Source organism: Athene cunicularia (assembly GCF_003259725.1).
Source record: "Athene cunicularia isolate RWA chromosome 21 unlocalized genomic scaffold, athCun1 chr21_part1, whole genome shotgun sequence".
NCBI classification, from domain to species: Eukaryota; Metazoa; Chordata; class Aves; order Strigiformes; family Strigidae; genus Athene; species Athene cunicularia.
In genome coordinates, this window is record NW_020799127.1 from 2,024,662 (window position 1) to 2,040,374 (window position 15,713).

The following is a 15,713-nucleotide window of genomic DNA, read 5'->3' on the forward strand; positions in this document are numbered from 1 at the left end:
TTCGGGTCTCCTCCTTTTCAGAATGACACAGTACCTTTTTCTCAGTCTGCTGTGTTTTCAGAGAGAAGTATCCCAGGAGATCTACAAACTGGGCCGCTTTTCTTCCATAGGCTGGAAGTTCTGGCCAGATTGACCACATGAGATCCAGCAGTAATTCCTGCTGAGACTTGTTAGAGTTCCTGTTGAATTGATTGCATATCAATTAGGCCTGTGAAGATAGGTGCATCGACTGCATGGCACACAATCTTATTCTAAAGGAAAATACATGCTGCAGTTCACCAGACTTGGAAACCATGATCTTGCAATACATCAGAGTTGACAGTTAAATCTCATCACTTCTTGCCACCAGCTGTTTTCTAGCACTCTCCGAAACAAAAGCAGCTGTCCTGCAACAACTGAATAGAGTTCTGAAGGAGTTCAGCACCCTGAAGTGTGCCTTTCCCTACAAAATCCCCAATTTTTAAAATGTATGAGCCTGCATCTGCCTCAGAAATGCACTTGCCCACAAACACCTACTCCTGTAGCTGTCAGGAGCCAGATTCTGCAGACAGAAATAAAATACTTCTTGCAGATGATAAGCTGCTCAGTAATAAGTAAGTCACAACTTCTACCTCCAGCCCCAATAACTGCAAAATAATGTGAGCCACTCAAGGGGATGCAATCATCAGCACCCCTCGGGACAGAGACTGGAGCATTAACACACAAGGAGGGAGCTCTCCATAACTGAGCTGAGACTGGCCAAGAGGAGCTGGCTCAGAGGCTCCCTCTCCCAGCTCACCTGTAGATGTGGAGCGCGAGGCAGTGGGCCTGCCATCTCACGGAGGAGGAGTTGGACTCCAGCAAGAAGCAGCGCAGGAACTGAATGAGGGTCTCCTTGTCAGCAAACTTGTTCAGCTGGTTCACCAGAGCTGTACACAGCTGATCTTCCTGACTGCCCGAACTGTCGCCTAGGGGTGGCACAAGACAGACAGACTTAAGAAAGCAGGTGAATGGAATACCTCACAGGTAGGCTAGCTTCCTATTTAATAGATCATAGAGTGAGGATAATAGGGACAAATTACTGTGTTACAGGCAAGTTTAACGTTTCTTCCTTTTTCCAAAAATATAACCTAGTATTCCTGACTAACACAGAAGAAAACTGCTGGAAAACTTGCCAGTGAGGATATGAGAAATATGCTACACGTCCTGATAAAAAGAGAAGGATCAACAGGGGGGCAGTGAAAAGATTCACAGAGAAACATCTGATAGAGAAAGGCAAAATGGTTCCTTGAAGAAAAGCCAAGAGAGAATTTATGCCCATGACTTTTATAGGAAAGCTTAATTACTTTCCCAGGACTTCGGGTACCCATTAAGCAGCAGCCCTGGCTCCAACATAGCTTAGGAGTCAGACAGAGGAAACAAGTCTGAACACAATCACTGAAGAGCAAAGCTAACTGGGTGTGCATCTCCTGTACCTGTTTTAATCCCCAGAAGCATTTCAACCTCCAACAACCTAGGATAGCCAAGTCAGGTGGCAGCTACTTCATCACTAGACTAGGTAACTTCCATTAGACAACTTAAAGCCCACTCAGATTAATAAATACTCACAGTGGGTTTGGGATATACTCAGCACTTACTTTCAGCCCCAACACTTAAGGCATACTGCTTCATCTTTGCCTGTTCCCAATCTACATAGGGTAGAATTGCTCTTCTCTCCTAATTGCTGCTGTGGTCTGCAAGTGCCCTTGCCACGACCCATGACCCCTTCATAACAGTGGGATTTATCACAATGAGAAACAAACAGTTCTCTCTAAAGAGAACAAGAAAGGCTGAGAGGAGCAGACTTCATCCCTAAAACCACCACAGAACAGGACATAGCTGCAGCTCACCCTCTCGCTCCTTTTCCTTTTCTTCTTTCTTGCTCTTTTTAGTGGAGGATTTGCTCTGTGTTGCTGGCTGCCCAGAGCCCGATGCTGCAGGAGCAGAGGTGGAAGAGGTGCTTGATGATCCGGAGGATGAAGCCACAGATAGCACTTTACTGCCACACAGAGCACAAGACAGCAGCTGCAAGAGAACTGGTGACACTCCTTCATCTACCAGGAAGCTGACTTGAAGGAGGAAGTAGAGAACTGCTGCAGAGAAAAGAAGAAAATGTTTGAAGCCTGAATTAAAAAAAGCAAGCAAAGTAACTCCAACCTAAAACGAAAACCCCCTTCGAATATGACAAGGACCATCCCCACAAACTCACAGAACCCTCCTGTACTGTTCTCTGTACACTACAGAAGTGTAACGTTTGGGTACAGCAAGGTAAAGTGTTTCATCCCAAATTACACACTGGAACAATGGCAGTGCAAGCGAGAGAACACGGCTCTCCTATTCTTGTAAATTATCTGTTACACCATTCTTCAGCTAAGGAACAGATGCAATTAGAGCACTCTGATAATTAGTACTGGAAACAGTTCAGTCCTACTCAAAACTCTCAGCTGTGTCCCCCCTTCTTCTGTGCTGAGCTTCCCCATTTGAGAAGTCTTGATTCAAATCATGTAACACATCCCCCCTGCTCCCTCAAATACTCCCAGAGAAAGAACTCACAGTCATCTTTAATGCAGAATTTCTGCCAGTTTACTGTTCGCTGTGTGGCAATCTCTGCACAAGCCTTTAAATGTTCCATCTGAAAGGCACAATGGGACAGGATTAAACACCATGTCAGTATTTCTATTACTGACATCTTACATAAATGCAACACACACTTCTTCCTAGTGCAGCAGCAGCACACTTTTCCTTACCAAGCTGATCAACGTATCATACTGCAGTGCAGAGCCTGAACTCGCTGTGACCACACTGGCACGAAGGAAAATGCCTTGCTCTTCCAGGAGCTTTTTGATTCCACGAACATGAGAGTCCAGCGTGTGAAGGTCTCTGAGCTGGCGGTATTTATCCTTTGATCCACAGATAAAGAGCAAAAGCTTGCGGACTTGGCGGCGCACGAATGGAGTCTGCTGGATCATCAGGTACTAGATAAAGAAAAGCCTACAATATCAGCACTGTGAACTCACCAGCAGGCAACTTGTGCCAACAAAAATACAATGTGTTTTCTTACAAAAAGAAGAGACATAGAAGATGCTTTCCTAAATCTGTCAGCTTTAAGGTAAAGTTGCTTGTAAAAGTCAGTCACAGGCAAAAGGAACACGGCACAGCAACACCACAGCATCCTGAGCTGTGCAACTGTGAAACAGCTTCTGAAAACCATTCTTTGCCATCTGTGACCTCAAACAAAAAGCTAGTCAAGCCTGATGAAGAAATCCTAGCCCACACTTGTGCAAACATAAGATAATTTGTTATCTCAAGTAGGAAGCTGTACAACCAAACGAACTGAAAAGATATACTCCAAATATCTTACTGATTTCTTTTTCAAGGAGTAAGTTCAGTACCAACAGCTGAGCGTGATGTTACACTGTACCATCTCAGAGAAGGTTTTCTATTTGAGTTTCCTGGCAGCAAACATTGAGTTACAGGAAATAATGGCAATCTTATTTTTCATGTATTCTTTCCTATAGATTCCTGTTCAACAGGAATAAAAGCCAACAGTTCAACTTCTTTCAAGGGGGATTAAAAATCAGAGATGGATCTGAGATCAGTTATGCTAAAGCTCATCTCTCCCATGAAAGGTAACGTTACTGGAGTTGTTTTGTTAAAATCCGTAGGTGTGTCACGTTCTCACCTCAGACAGAAAGTAGAACCAGGAGTGATCAAAGATGGGAGGTGGGATGCGGGAGTTTGTGTCTGCAATCTTCTTGATCTGGTAGGGCAGGCGCAGTACCATCTCTGTCAGGAGCTGTGTGTAGGCCTCAAAAACATCTGCAGCATGACCCTGAAAGCAAGAGCCATCAATAAGGCTCTGGCACAGAACGCTCCCAGTGGAATGTCACGACAAGCTACAAGGTGCATTCACTGTTTTTCTAAAAACAAAGCTTTTCTGCAGCTTTGCAGCCAGAAGAAACTCTCCCAGCTGATAAATAAAAACGAGCCAACAAACCTGCATAAGGATTGAACTAGATGGCAATCGTTAGGATGCAGCAAGCTAGTCTGCAGTAATCAGGCATTTTAACATATGAGCTTTCAACTCAGGAGACATTCTTAACTTTTAACCAGGCTTTTTTCACTGCACCTGTACACATATCTGCCCCAGCAGCATCTTAGCATAAAGGCACCAGGGTGGTCAAACAAGTTTAGGATTTAGTGTGGAAATCCCCCTCAACTGCTAGGCTCCCTTCCCACAGGAAGTGTAGTGGTGGCTCAGAAATTCTGCCTGCCAAGCAAAAGGAGTCACGCGATGGAACAGCTTCCCTTCAGGAAGATTAACACTTCAACCAGAAACAGTGACAGCAGCTTCACAGAACTGCTTGGTTCAGGAGTGCTAACAGCATAGGGTAGGACTCACCTTCACATACTGGCGGAGGAAAAAAGGGCTCATGTCAGGTGGAGAAGAAGTAGTGTGAGGTTTCAGGAGCTGGCTGGTGGCTACAGGCTCCTCGTCATTCTGCTGGCTTTTCCAGTACTCCAGCAAAGACTTCAGCACATGTAGACAGTAGTCAACAGCACCAGAGCTCAACAGCGCAGCAGCAGTGGCACTAGAGATGAGGGAGGAAGACTGAAACCAAGAGGAGATGGATTACTAAAGCACCTGAGAACCACTGTGTCAGAAGAGCAGAGGAAGCTGTGAGAATCAGGCAGCAGTTGCTCACAGTATGGATAAGAGAGCAGGTTTTGATGAAACTTTACAGGCAGCTTTTAAGTTTGGGGTTTCTTTGAGGTTGGGGTTTTTGGTTTTTTGTGTTTATGAAAAGCAACTCAAATATTTACAGAGACTCTTTTGAACAAGCGCTTAGTAAAGGAAAACAAATAAAATCTCCTCTTAAGTCTAATCTCCCCTCGACACATGTGCCAGAGGCCACTCTGCTGTGGATTAGACGACTAGGGCTTTTTTTCCTTCTCCCCCCTCCCCTCCCCCCCCCCTTTTTTTTTAAAAAAAAAGTTGGGATTTCTATTTGTTTATCTGGGATTTGGCCAGCTGGGCATGAATTCTGGTAGAGAAAGAGTCCCTGTTGCAGATGCTGCTCAGAGGCTCTGCTCCACCCAGGTATTGCTCCACCTGCATTCTGCAAGACGATGAGCTTTGATTTCTGTGGGAAGCTCAAGTGAATAACAAAGGCTGGAGAAAAAGCTACTGTAAATAAAACTATTAAAGCATCCCTGTAAATCCAAACAAACCCCACAGCTCATAAGCTCATTAAAATTTGATGCAGTTCAGACTAAATTTTTTAACCTCTATGCTTTTTTTATTAATCTCCTTCCCACCACACATACTGCTTTTTATGCCTTATTACTGTACCTTTTAGCAACAAATATCTAAGGAATCCTCTTAGCGACTTTTACGTTGACACAGCAGCATATTGCTTTCCAATAATCACATTACAAATCCTCTTTAACCCCTTCAGCACCCTCAGATGCAAGGAAAAAATCTGCTAGACCGTTTTAAATAACATCATTAATGTGCTGCCCTTAGCTCAGTCAAAAACCATGCACAAAACAAGTGAATCCAGTTGTCTTTACAAGTCGGTTTCCTCCATTCTGAGTTTCAGCAAAGATCTTTTTTCACAAGATTCAAGCAGCATTCCAGACTCCTCAAAAATTTTCCGAAGCACTTTTAACTGTTTTTCAGTTTTAGACCAGCTATTTCAGTTAGCAGCTTTCAGACCACCTTTGATGAACAAAACCCCCCGGCCACATCATCCCCCTGACAAAGCAATTTGAAGAATGTACCTCACAAATGGAAGACTTGGATCCTGACTTAGTTCTGGACATGAACACACTAAGCAGCCTCATTACCACCAAGTGCACTTCATTCACAGGAGAGCGTTCATTTTTCTTGGACACATCCTGCAAGGAGAGAGCTTGCTTACTTACACAGCTGAGCACAATGTCCTGAGCACCTACATTTCAGTGCTCTGATCCTCATGAAGCATTTCTAATTTAAGCTCAAGCAGTAATACTAAAAAAGCAGCACAAATTCCTCAGTATAAGGGTAGACAGTGGCCTGGATGCCAGAGAACAGTATTACACAAATGAAAATCTATATATGTCAATTATGCATTACTGATCGTGTCTGTTCTAAGAGTTTAATTCAAGTGAAACAAATTTTCATGCTTACTTGTGGATGCATGAACCAAAAAAACAGTGAGAGTTACACTCATGTCATTTTCTACCTTATGTGAAGCAAAGGGAAATAAACTGCCTGAACACATCCATACAGCGGCGTGTTTCTATGACTCCCGTGCATCTAATTCCTCCAGGGAAAGAAACCCCATCCAGGAGGAGCAAATCGGGAGTGTGCGTGCATACTACAGTTTACCTTTTTGTCCATGCACAGTTCTGCAATCAGTTGGGACAGAAGGTTATCTAAAGCTCCCTTATCTTTCTCATCATCTCCATCTAGGTCTGTTGTGAGCATCAGAATAACCTGGGAATAGAAGTCAGAGAATTAACAGAAGGCAGATTCCATATTTTTCAAGATAAATACAGATTATCTTTCACAAAACATGGCACGTTTTATCTGGATTAATCTATGTTCTTTCCCAAACTCTGCCTGTACTGTCACAGCCTAATATGAAGATGCAGAATAAAGAAAGAGAAAAAAAGCATGTGCCAATGGAAACCCAGCAGTAGTAGCAGTGATTAACAGTTTGATTACGGTTTAACTCCGAGCCCTCCTCACTCACCTGCATGTAAGGAATGGCCCGGACTCCTCCAACATTCCTCAGCTGAGGTAAGTTTTGCAGCAGCCTCTCCAGCAACATCAGTCGGACCATGTGCAGCCTGGGAAGTCAGAAGCCAGGAATCAGACACAAAGCATTTCAGACACATCACAAGAAATATCAGACACAGCAGGATCACCAACAGAGCACCGCAATTTACCACGGAAGTCCAGAGCGTGAGGAAATCTTAAGGTCATGAAAACCAGGCAGGCAGGAGTGGCCTCCCTCAGACTTCAGTCAAGCCATGTCAAAGATGCAGAGTAACTCTGACAATGGATGAGGCTATTCACTTCAGAACTACACTGCCTACCATGACCACTTGCAGAATCTAACTGTCTAGAAACAGATACTACAAATCAGTTCCAAACCACACTGTAAAAATACTGAGCATCCATTCCTACAGAATGAAAAACTGCAGATCTTTCCCAAAGCGCTTTGCACTCCTGCACATACTTCTTCCTAACACTCAATTTCACAAGCTCCCAAGTTGTAGATTTTAGTGATTCCTCTGTTTACTAGACTCATGCAGGATTATTTCATCACTTCACACAGGAAGTAGTTTTTGAGACACACGTTGGGTATGTTCAACACATGAACAGACAGAGGAAGGCATTTTGCTCAGTTCTATGTTTCTGGCTTTCGATTCTTACTATCCAGTCACAAATGATACTCCATGGATTTCAGCACCTACAGTCCAATCCTCTGTAAACAATGACACTGCAGACAAGGTGTGCTATTCCTGAAGATAAAAACAAAGCCCCTTGCCTGTTGCTGGTGTGGACATCTCCCTCTGCCTCCCCTTCTCCTTCCGAGCCATCTCCCTCTTGCTGGCCTGTGGTAGTGCTGATGGCACCCGTGCTTGAGCTGACACTGCCTGGTCCAGCAGGGTGGCCCTCAGCTGTTGTGTCCCCATAGGCACTACTACGGCCAGACACTGTAAAAGGGAAATAAAAAAAAAGGGAAACATTGCATCAGCACAACTGAACATGCATCTTACCTGCTTCACAGCAACCAACACGGCTGAACTATACTTTGGAATTATGGTTCTAAGGAGACAGTTTCTTTGGTTATCTTCATAAAGCTACAAGAGTCATTTCCAGACATGCAACTTAAGACCCCCAGCATTCTTTTGCTTGCCAGACTCATCTTTGTGGCCCATACTGAATTGGTTCCACAGCAGTAATTTAAACCCAGTCAGAAAAGGCATGGATGGGCAGCATGGACATAATTTTTTAGTAGAAGTGTGATTATTTTACCTGGATATCAGCCCTAAACAAAGAAGAGATTAATTCTATCCCATCCAAATTTATTCAGCAGTATAGTGAATTCCTTTAGTCTTGCTCTAGGCTACTGCATTCTGTTAGTACAGGCCAGCAAAAACTACTGCAGTTTCCATATTCTACAAAAAGTGAGCAAATATTCAGTCTGTACAGCACTTTGGCAGTAACCATAAAATGATACACGGCATCATCTACCTGCAACTGAGATTTCTTCTTTGCCAGGGACTACCCATGCCCTCCCACCCTGGTAAAGTCCCGTTACAGTAGAAAACAGACGTACAGACACCAGTGCAGCAAGAGATACTCACCACTGTGCTCACCAGCTACGGAGTCCACCGCACTGCCACCGCTCTCAGAGCCCACGCTCCCGCCGTGGTCTGCAGGTGAGGTCCGGAGGGTTGAGCCATCTGTTGCAGCTGTGCTGCCTTCATCATCAGACGCTGGAGCTAAGAGAATAAAGAGAGCTGTTACAAGTAAAAACACTGCCTTGATATAACTTCAAAAGACACACATGCCACGAAAGAAAAGTCACGAATATTTGTCTTTGTTTCTTGAGTCAATTTTCAACTACAAATCAAAAGGGAACTCAGAAGTGTCCACCAGTACATTTAAGCCTGCTAAAAGCAGTGGAGGGGAGATACCCTGAGAAGGAAACCTTCTCATCAGATAGATAATCATGCAAGTTACTTGAAGAACAACGTTGTTTATAAATGCAAAGGAAATGCAGTATAGGGTTTATTTTGTCTGTATTATTTTAAGGAGAGGAAATAAATTCCTCAGAAGCTTGCAATGAAAGTCCATCAAAGCAGGAAAAGCCCATAAACACACTATCAAAATTGGATGAAGCCAATAGTAATAACTGGTTCTTCAAAACCATATTTACAAACAAATTTTAAGGACAAAATCAAAGAAGTTTGATGCCTCGCAGTGAACAGTTACCTGATGCTGTTGTATCTGAGAGCGTTCCAGCATCAAGAGAAGAAGAGCTGGGTGCTTGGCCAGACAGTCCTAAGCTCTGAAGTCCAAGTGCACTACTGCTGCTCCCTGCAAGAAGAAAACAAATCATGAATATCTTTCCATCAAATAATTATGTTAACTCTGGCCTTCTCTGTATATTTCATAGTTCTATTATTTTTGCTTTGTTGGCAGTAACATCAACAGCTTCTGTTTTGTTTCTTTCCCATTTCCTCCTATTCTGTTTACCTTTTTGACTGCCAAGAATGCCTACATCTTACCTTGCTGATCTTGTTGCAGACTCAGGGCAATAGCTAATTCCACCATTGTTTCATCATCTGCATCTGGAGGAATATCCAGCATAGGAGGGAATCCCTCTGCTCCAGCCAGAAGAGCCTCCAGGGGAGAAGGGTTCCCATTATTCACATTTTCAGAAGTCTCCAGAACCATAGATTCAGACTATGGAGAGGAAACACAGTGGGGGCTGTCACCAAACCACCACAATCTACTGGAGCACTACAAACTGACTCATCATAACTAAATGAAACTCAAGTACTAAAAAGGCTCCAAAGAGAAGCACTATGGACTTACCACCATCTCGAAGTCTCCGTGATCAACTTCGCTTTGCTCCTGGCTTTCTTGTCGGATATGTTCACCGTTTGCTATCCCAGAACTCTGCAGCTTGTCTTCTGCATCATCGTCATCATCATCATCCTTATCTCCTGGGTTACAAAGGATTGACTCACAAATGCACTCTTCCTTATTTCATCACAAACAAGGTAATCAATGCTGGAAAAAACCCTAAGCTATTCTCAGTTCACTCCCAATCACTAATGGATTCCATGACAACTACAATTCACATCAATGATAAAAAAGTATCTCTTGGATGGAGATCTGATACTCTAATTTTGGTCTGCACACATCTTTATGACTGAATTATAAGGACTTGACAATATGCACAGAAATACTATTAGAGTCTAGATTACTACCCTCTAGATAAAATAATCAGATTTCCCTATCACTGAAAGAGGAGTATCTCAGAAAGAGCTCCTCTTTGAATCCCAGAATATCAAACTGAATGTTTATTTAAAAAAAAAAAGGTTTTAGGGGTCAAGAGCAAGCAAAAGAAAGGAGAAAGAAAAGTACATCTTTTCTTGTCTTTTCTGACAAATAAAGTAGGTAATGCTCATTTAACAGCAAAGATGAATGGATCTTACATACCCATAGGAGTATTGCTCCTAGGGGAGGATGGCAAGGTGACGTGTCTCCGCTTGTTCCTTGGTCTCAGCACTCTGATCAAAGCTTGCTTGCAAGAAAAGCTCACTGCAGGATCCTAGAGGGTTAATAGTTAATCATTAAACTTGTTAAGCTTTAAGTGCTTATTCACAGTATTTGGAAAGACACCTGAAAATACACTTAGGATTCTCTGTTCGTCATGATTCACGTAAGACATGTGTCACTGCCTAACTAGTAAATGCCCCGTTTCCCCCAGCAGCCACAAAGCAATACTTACCGTTCCACACGCAGTGCATGACAAACATTACTAAAACACAAGGACAGAGAAATTTCCCCTTCAGTCACTTCTGGCTGTATGTTTTTGGCTGCAAGCCTCTATTTTGTATCTATACCAAGTATTATCATTCTACCTGCATTTAATTCTCTTCCTATTACCGAACCAAGGAATTATTTAGGTTGGAAAAGACCTTTAAGATCGAGTCCAACTGTTAACCTAACACTGCCAAGTCCCACTAAACCACATCCCCGAGTGCCACATCTACATGGCTTTAAATGCCTCCAGGGACTCAACCCCTTCCCTGGGCAGCCTGTTCCAACGCTTGATAACCCTTTTGGTGAAGAAATTTTTTCTAATATTCAATCTAAACCTCCCCAGTGCAGTGTTATAGGCTGAAGCAGAGCAGAGTAAGATCACGTACCGGGCAAAGTAACATCTGCATGTAGATCTTGGATGCTGTGTGGATACAATCCAGTTCACATGTGCAGTATCCATGGATAATATCCACTAAAGCATTGACTGTGGCTTCAATGTGAGTGAGACCTAAGGAGGAATAGAAAACAGACTGTCATCAGCCATCCTTCCATTTCCGCACATAGAGACGCTGCAGAAAACATCTTTTGTTTGTAGACTTCAAGGCACAACGTTAGCACACAAATATATTGACATTGCAATCCAAAATGAGTTTACACACCAGTCTTGTCTGCCTAATGGAATACCGTGCACACCACATACCAGCACCACTGAATATCCACGTAGCCAAATGTGAATAAATCAATCATGAGTCCCTTTTTACTAGCACAATACACCTACTTCTGAACAAAAGCATTAGAGCAGAATTTGCAGATATACCATAGAAAGCATGTGTTGCATCACTAGCATCTTAAGCCTAGTTTGGAAGAAGTAATTTTCTCTGTTTACAAGATTAAAATAGGATCCTTCAAAATACACAGGCAAATGAAGAGGCAGCACACCTGGCAGGCAGGCAGGGGCAAGGAAGGCGTTTTTGGGTTTTGATGCATGTAGCCTCCAGAAGTGGTTAACCAGCTGGGTAATAAACGTGCAGCCATCTCCTTCAGCATGTTTCTGGGCCTCTTGCCCTTCTTCACTCTCTGTACAGAATGAAAAATAGTTGTCAGATATGTGCAAGGGAAAGCATTAACAAGCAGGGTAACACCAAGTTTACTTGAAATAGCAAAATAGCTTTGGTTAGAGGCTCCAACGTCCTCATTACAAGGACTATCACACACCATAACAAATGTGTCAAACACAGTCCCTGTCACAGCAACCCAGATACCCTGAGGCATCTTCAATTATCACAACAGAAAGCTGAAGAAAAATCACAGACTTGTCTACCTGTTTCCAACTGTGGCAGCTTTGATTCTGTATAATGGACCAGATTGTTGGGTCTCATGATAGCAATGGATCGAGCAGTGATGACCAGCCTCTGAAATACTTCGGGATCAAGGTCTTTTCCTTCTTTGGTTGAGGAACTCAAATACTGAATGGCTTTACTTAGCAATGCCTGATCCTGTAAAGTGAAAGATAATATAGGCAAAGGAAAACAACAGACAGCAGCACAACAAAGCTAGTGAAGTACAACTGCAGGACAGATCCAGGGGAAAGCCAGCACTTGCTGTTTTAACTCTTGACCAGAGTCATCAAGAAGGACGACTAGTATTAAAAAGTCACCCTGTAACAAAAGAAATCTGGCTTGAGAATTGATTTTCATGTTTGCTTCCCTTCAGGCTTAAACACGGATGGGAAAGACCGGTGTATAAACATAATCATTTAAGTGGTTAGCAAAGGTTATCTGCAGGCATCCATGCCGTTACAGCAGCGATGTCAGCACACTGGCTAACCTCTGCTTACCCCAGAGCTTCCCTATCACCCCAAGCCAGATGCCTGTGGAAACAGAAACCAGAGCTATGGACACGGTTTGCAAACAAACTTCATGTGCTTCAAGATCTTGATTTCTCTAAGTTAACAGACAGCATTTCCCACCAAAATCTTCAAAAAGCAGTTTAAGTGGTGAAGTTGTGAAACACAAAAGCCATGGAGGCAGGCAGGGAGAGCTAAAGGAAAATTAGCCAGTGTTTCTGCTGTACGAATGAAGGGCTTTCTAGAGGTGTCTTGCACCTCAACCATAAACCAGCAAGTTACAGGGGACACTGAAATCCTTGCAGTGTGTTACCTTGTGGTTATGGTACGCTGAGCGGCTGGTGTGCAAGCTAGCCAAGAGGCTCTTGGTTTGCTGCTGGACACTGGAAGGAGCTGGCATGGACAGCAGCATGGTAGCCAGTTCCTGAGCTGCCACCTTATTCTTCTCCTGCTCCCAAGAACAGACAAAAAACCATTTGTCAGTACATTTACCATCAGGGTGATGCATGAGTGATTTCTCAGCATACCTGCAGCTCCCTCCCCTCCCTGCACTGTGCATGCAAGTTTCTGCCTTCCTTCAGTACCATTTTGACAGCATCTTCAATTTATTATTTGACATTTAAGGAACATTTCACATGTCTACATAAGAACAAGTCCTTTTGAGATTTATGGGCTTCTACCCTGCTGGCTTTGTAAATGAGGTCACTTCACAGCGCAAAAATCCCACCAGCCATAAATGCAAATACCAATTGTCATTCTAAACTAGTTTCAAATGCTTTTCGCTAAGTCAACTTTCAGATCAGTGCTCTGAGCAAAACGGATGCGGCTCTCTTCCGTATCAGGCCCCCAGGGCTGCAGGAGGTGCTGCTGATCTTGCCCCTCCTCCCCCATCTCTGAAAGCTCAAGAATGTATTCAGAAAGTTACTTGCCTTCTCGTTGACTGGTCCTACAGCAAAGCAGCTTTCCAGTGCTTCTAAAGAACTCACTACTAGCCTGAAGGGAGAAAGGAAAGCAGGCTTGAGTACAGCAACCCTTCTCTCTCCTTAGCACTTTGCTTTATGCAGGCTACAGTCATGAGTAGCTCAGAGACAGCTAACGAATGCCAAGTACAAAATCAAAGCATGATAAAACCTGCCACAGGCACCATGCATATCATTTCATTGTGTTACAGACCAGAGTTAAACCTGGCTCACGCTCACAGACAAACTTAGGACTGCTTTAATAATCCACAGCTGAAAGACAGGGGCTTTTCTCTACCAAAGAGGATAAAACATTTCCTTACGCAGCCTGCAGCAGGGATAACTTGGATTGTCTTGACAGTACCAATTCACCATGGCCCACAGACGTACATATGACTGCAGATCAAGGGTTGGTATGACACATGGGAAAAAGCGTAACCGACTTTTCTAAGGGAGCAAGATTCTACTCGCTTGTTATTTTCACACAGGTTGCTCTTTCCAATTTGGAGTTTCAGTGCAAAATACTCTGGAGGAAAATTAACTTGGAGCACTGGGTATGACCCAAGTGAGAGATGCTGAAGTCCAAACTTTTGACAGCAGTGAGGCAGGCTAGTAAAATACTTGCCCCGAGGGAAAACCTTATTTACAACCTGTGGCAAAGTGCTGCATCTCTCTCACAGCACCACTTCATGCCCTTTGCTGCATCTCCCTCACAGCACCCGCCTCATGCCTTGTGGTAGAACTACCTGAAAAGCCATCTGACACACCAGAAAGAGCAGTGCAAGAATACAGCGAAAAGGAGGGAAGAGATAGCAATAAGGGGAGAAATAACAATTGGATACAAAGTAGAAGAAACAACAATTGTCTGGTCTGGTGGTGATAAATAAAATAACATTCCTCAACCCACAGCCACCCTCTAGAAAGCTATAGGGGAACATAAGTGGGATAAAAAGAGGCAAGGAGGGAACAAAGCAGAAAGAGGAGTCTGTCAAACAAGCAACAGTTATGCTGTATACAGCAAAAATCTGCAAACCACCTCATCTTTACATTTCTCTAAACCATCTGCCATGCAATGACCAGAATGTAAAGAAGCAAATGTCACTTGGAAAACAAACAAAAAAAAACAGTCAACAAAAGCCACATCATGTGTTCTGTCTCTCTGACACACACTCATTCGTGCAGAGAAAAGGATGGCATACTAACCGGTCCAGGGTGGTTAAGGACTCAGTTTCAGAACTTGGGGGGAGCAAAGAAAAAGGAAAAAAAAAAAAAATGTGTAAAGCTCACAGAAAAACTCCCTAGAACACATTCTAAGCAAAAGGCAAATTAAATGGGGAAATCAGGAAGCCAGGAGAGCGCTATATACAGTAACTCTAAGCACGGTTCTTTCTGTCTGGGCAGCAGACACTTGCCTAATAGCAAAACAAATAAAGGAGATCCAGGCCACCTAGCACAGAGAAGCCAAGCACATTGCTTAAAACACCACTGAAGGTTAAATTTAAAGTGCAGACACCAAACTTCTGAAAGCCATTAGCTGTTCCTACTCAAGAGGCCCTTTGTAAGGTAATCATGCTGTGTTCTGTAAGATACAAGTAAAAATAAAAAGAATAATTTCTTTGGTTCTGAGATTTGAGAATATAATCCCACTGCTTTGGAAAACCAGAAAGCACCTCTGTGCAGAGGGGGACATCTTGTGGAGATGTCACAGTAGAGGAAGGGAAAAAAGAGAAAAGAAGCATGGGAAAAAAATCTCAGGAACTATTAGACAAAATATTAAAGGACGGCTAAACAGGTCCTTCAAGTGGACATTAACTGCCATTTCAAGCCCCAAACCTTTACCTGAGAATTTCAGCAAGACAAAAATCAACCACCACTTACAGTCCATCAGTGTATCCCTTAAAATGCTCAGTTTTTCAGCGGTGCTAGTTCCTCTGATTTGTTTCCCTCCCAGTCTCGCTAGCTTGCCAGGCTTTCTACAAACCTTATGGCACAGACTGAGCTCAGAAAAAGAACACGGGGCGGATATAAAAAAAAAAAAAAAGTTCTCCTTTTTCTCCTAAACACATGTTCAGCTCACCCGTGTGGTTTGACTCTCAGTAGGGATATGCAGGGGAAAAAAACCTAACCCTTTCTCCCCCCCAGTAGTTAAGTCTGAGACATACAGGCTACAAGATAAGTTGGTAGGAACCACTAGCCTAAAGCAAGGTCACACACAAAGCTGTCCTCAAAACGGAACTTAATTTCAGAGAGGTCTAATCTTTCTGAGCTCTAGAGAATGAAAAAGGGCCAGCTTGAAATGAGAAAATGTACCAAGGCGGCAGAAATCTCTTTT

At 43.3% G+C, this 15,713-nt stretch overlaps 1 protein-coding gene across 1 annotated transcript in view; it reads right to left on the bottom strand.

Annotated features, from left to right (window-relative positions):
• Positions 1-15,713, bottom strand: part of UBR4 (ubiquitin protein ligase E3 component n-recognin 4) — a 77,390-nt gene that overhangs the window by 29,764 nt on the left and 31,913 nt on the right. The window contains exons 50-70 of the mRNA XM_026862505.1: positions 13,352-13,415; positions 12,736-12,870; positions 11,898-12,072; positions 11,516-11,653; positions 10,963-11,084; positions 10,250-10,361; positions 9,620-9,750; positions 9,310-9,487; positions 9,014-9,118; positions 8,383-8,538; positions 7,560-7,728; positions 6,759-6,855; positions 6,392-6,499; positions 5,803-5,919; positions 4,421-4,630; positions 3,701-3,850; positions 2,766-2,993; positions 2,572-2,650; positions 1,869-2,111; positions 779-947; positions 35-179 (exon numbers count right to left, since the gene is read on the bottom strand). Of these exons, the coding sequence (XP_026718306.1) occupies positions 35-179; positions 779-947; positions 1,869-2,111; positions 2,572-2,650; positions 2,766-2,993; positions 3,701-3,850; positions 4,421-4,630; positions 5,803-5,919; positions 6,392-6,499; positions 6,759-6,855; positions 7,560-7,728; positions 8,383-8,538; positions 9,014-9,118; positions 9,310-9,487; positions 9,620-9,750; positions 10,250-10,361; positions 10,963-11,084; positions 11,516-11,653; positions 11,898-12,072; positions 12,736-12,870; positions 13,352-13,415 (3,031 nt within the window). The remainder of the gene's footprint in view (positions 1-34; positions 180-778; positions 948-1,868; positions 2,112-2,571; positions 2,651-2,765; positions 2,994-3,700; positions 3,851-4,420; positions 4,631-5,802; positions 5,920-6,391; positions 6,500-6,758; positions 6,856-7,559; positions 7,729-8,382; positions 8,539-9,013; positions 9,119-9,309; positions 9,488-9,619; positions 9,751-10,249; positions 10,362-10,962; positions 11,085-11,515; positions 11,654-11,897; positions 12,073-12,735; positions 12,871-13,351; positions 13,416-15,713) is intronic.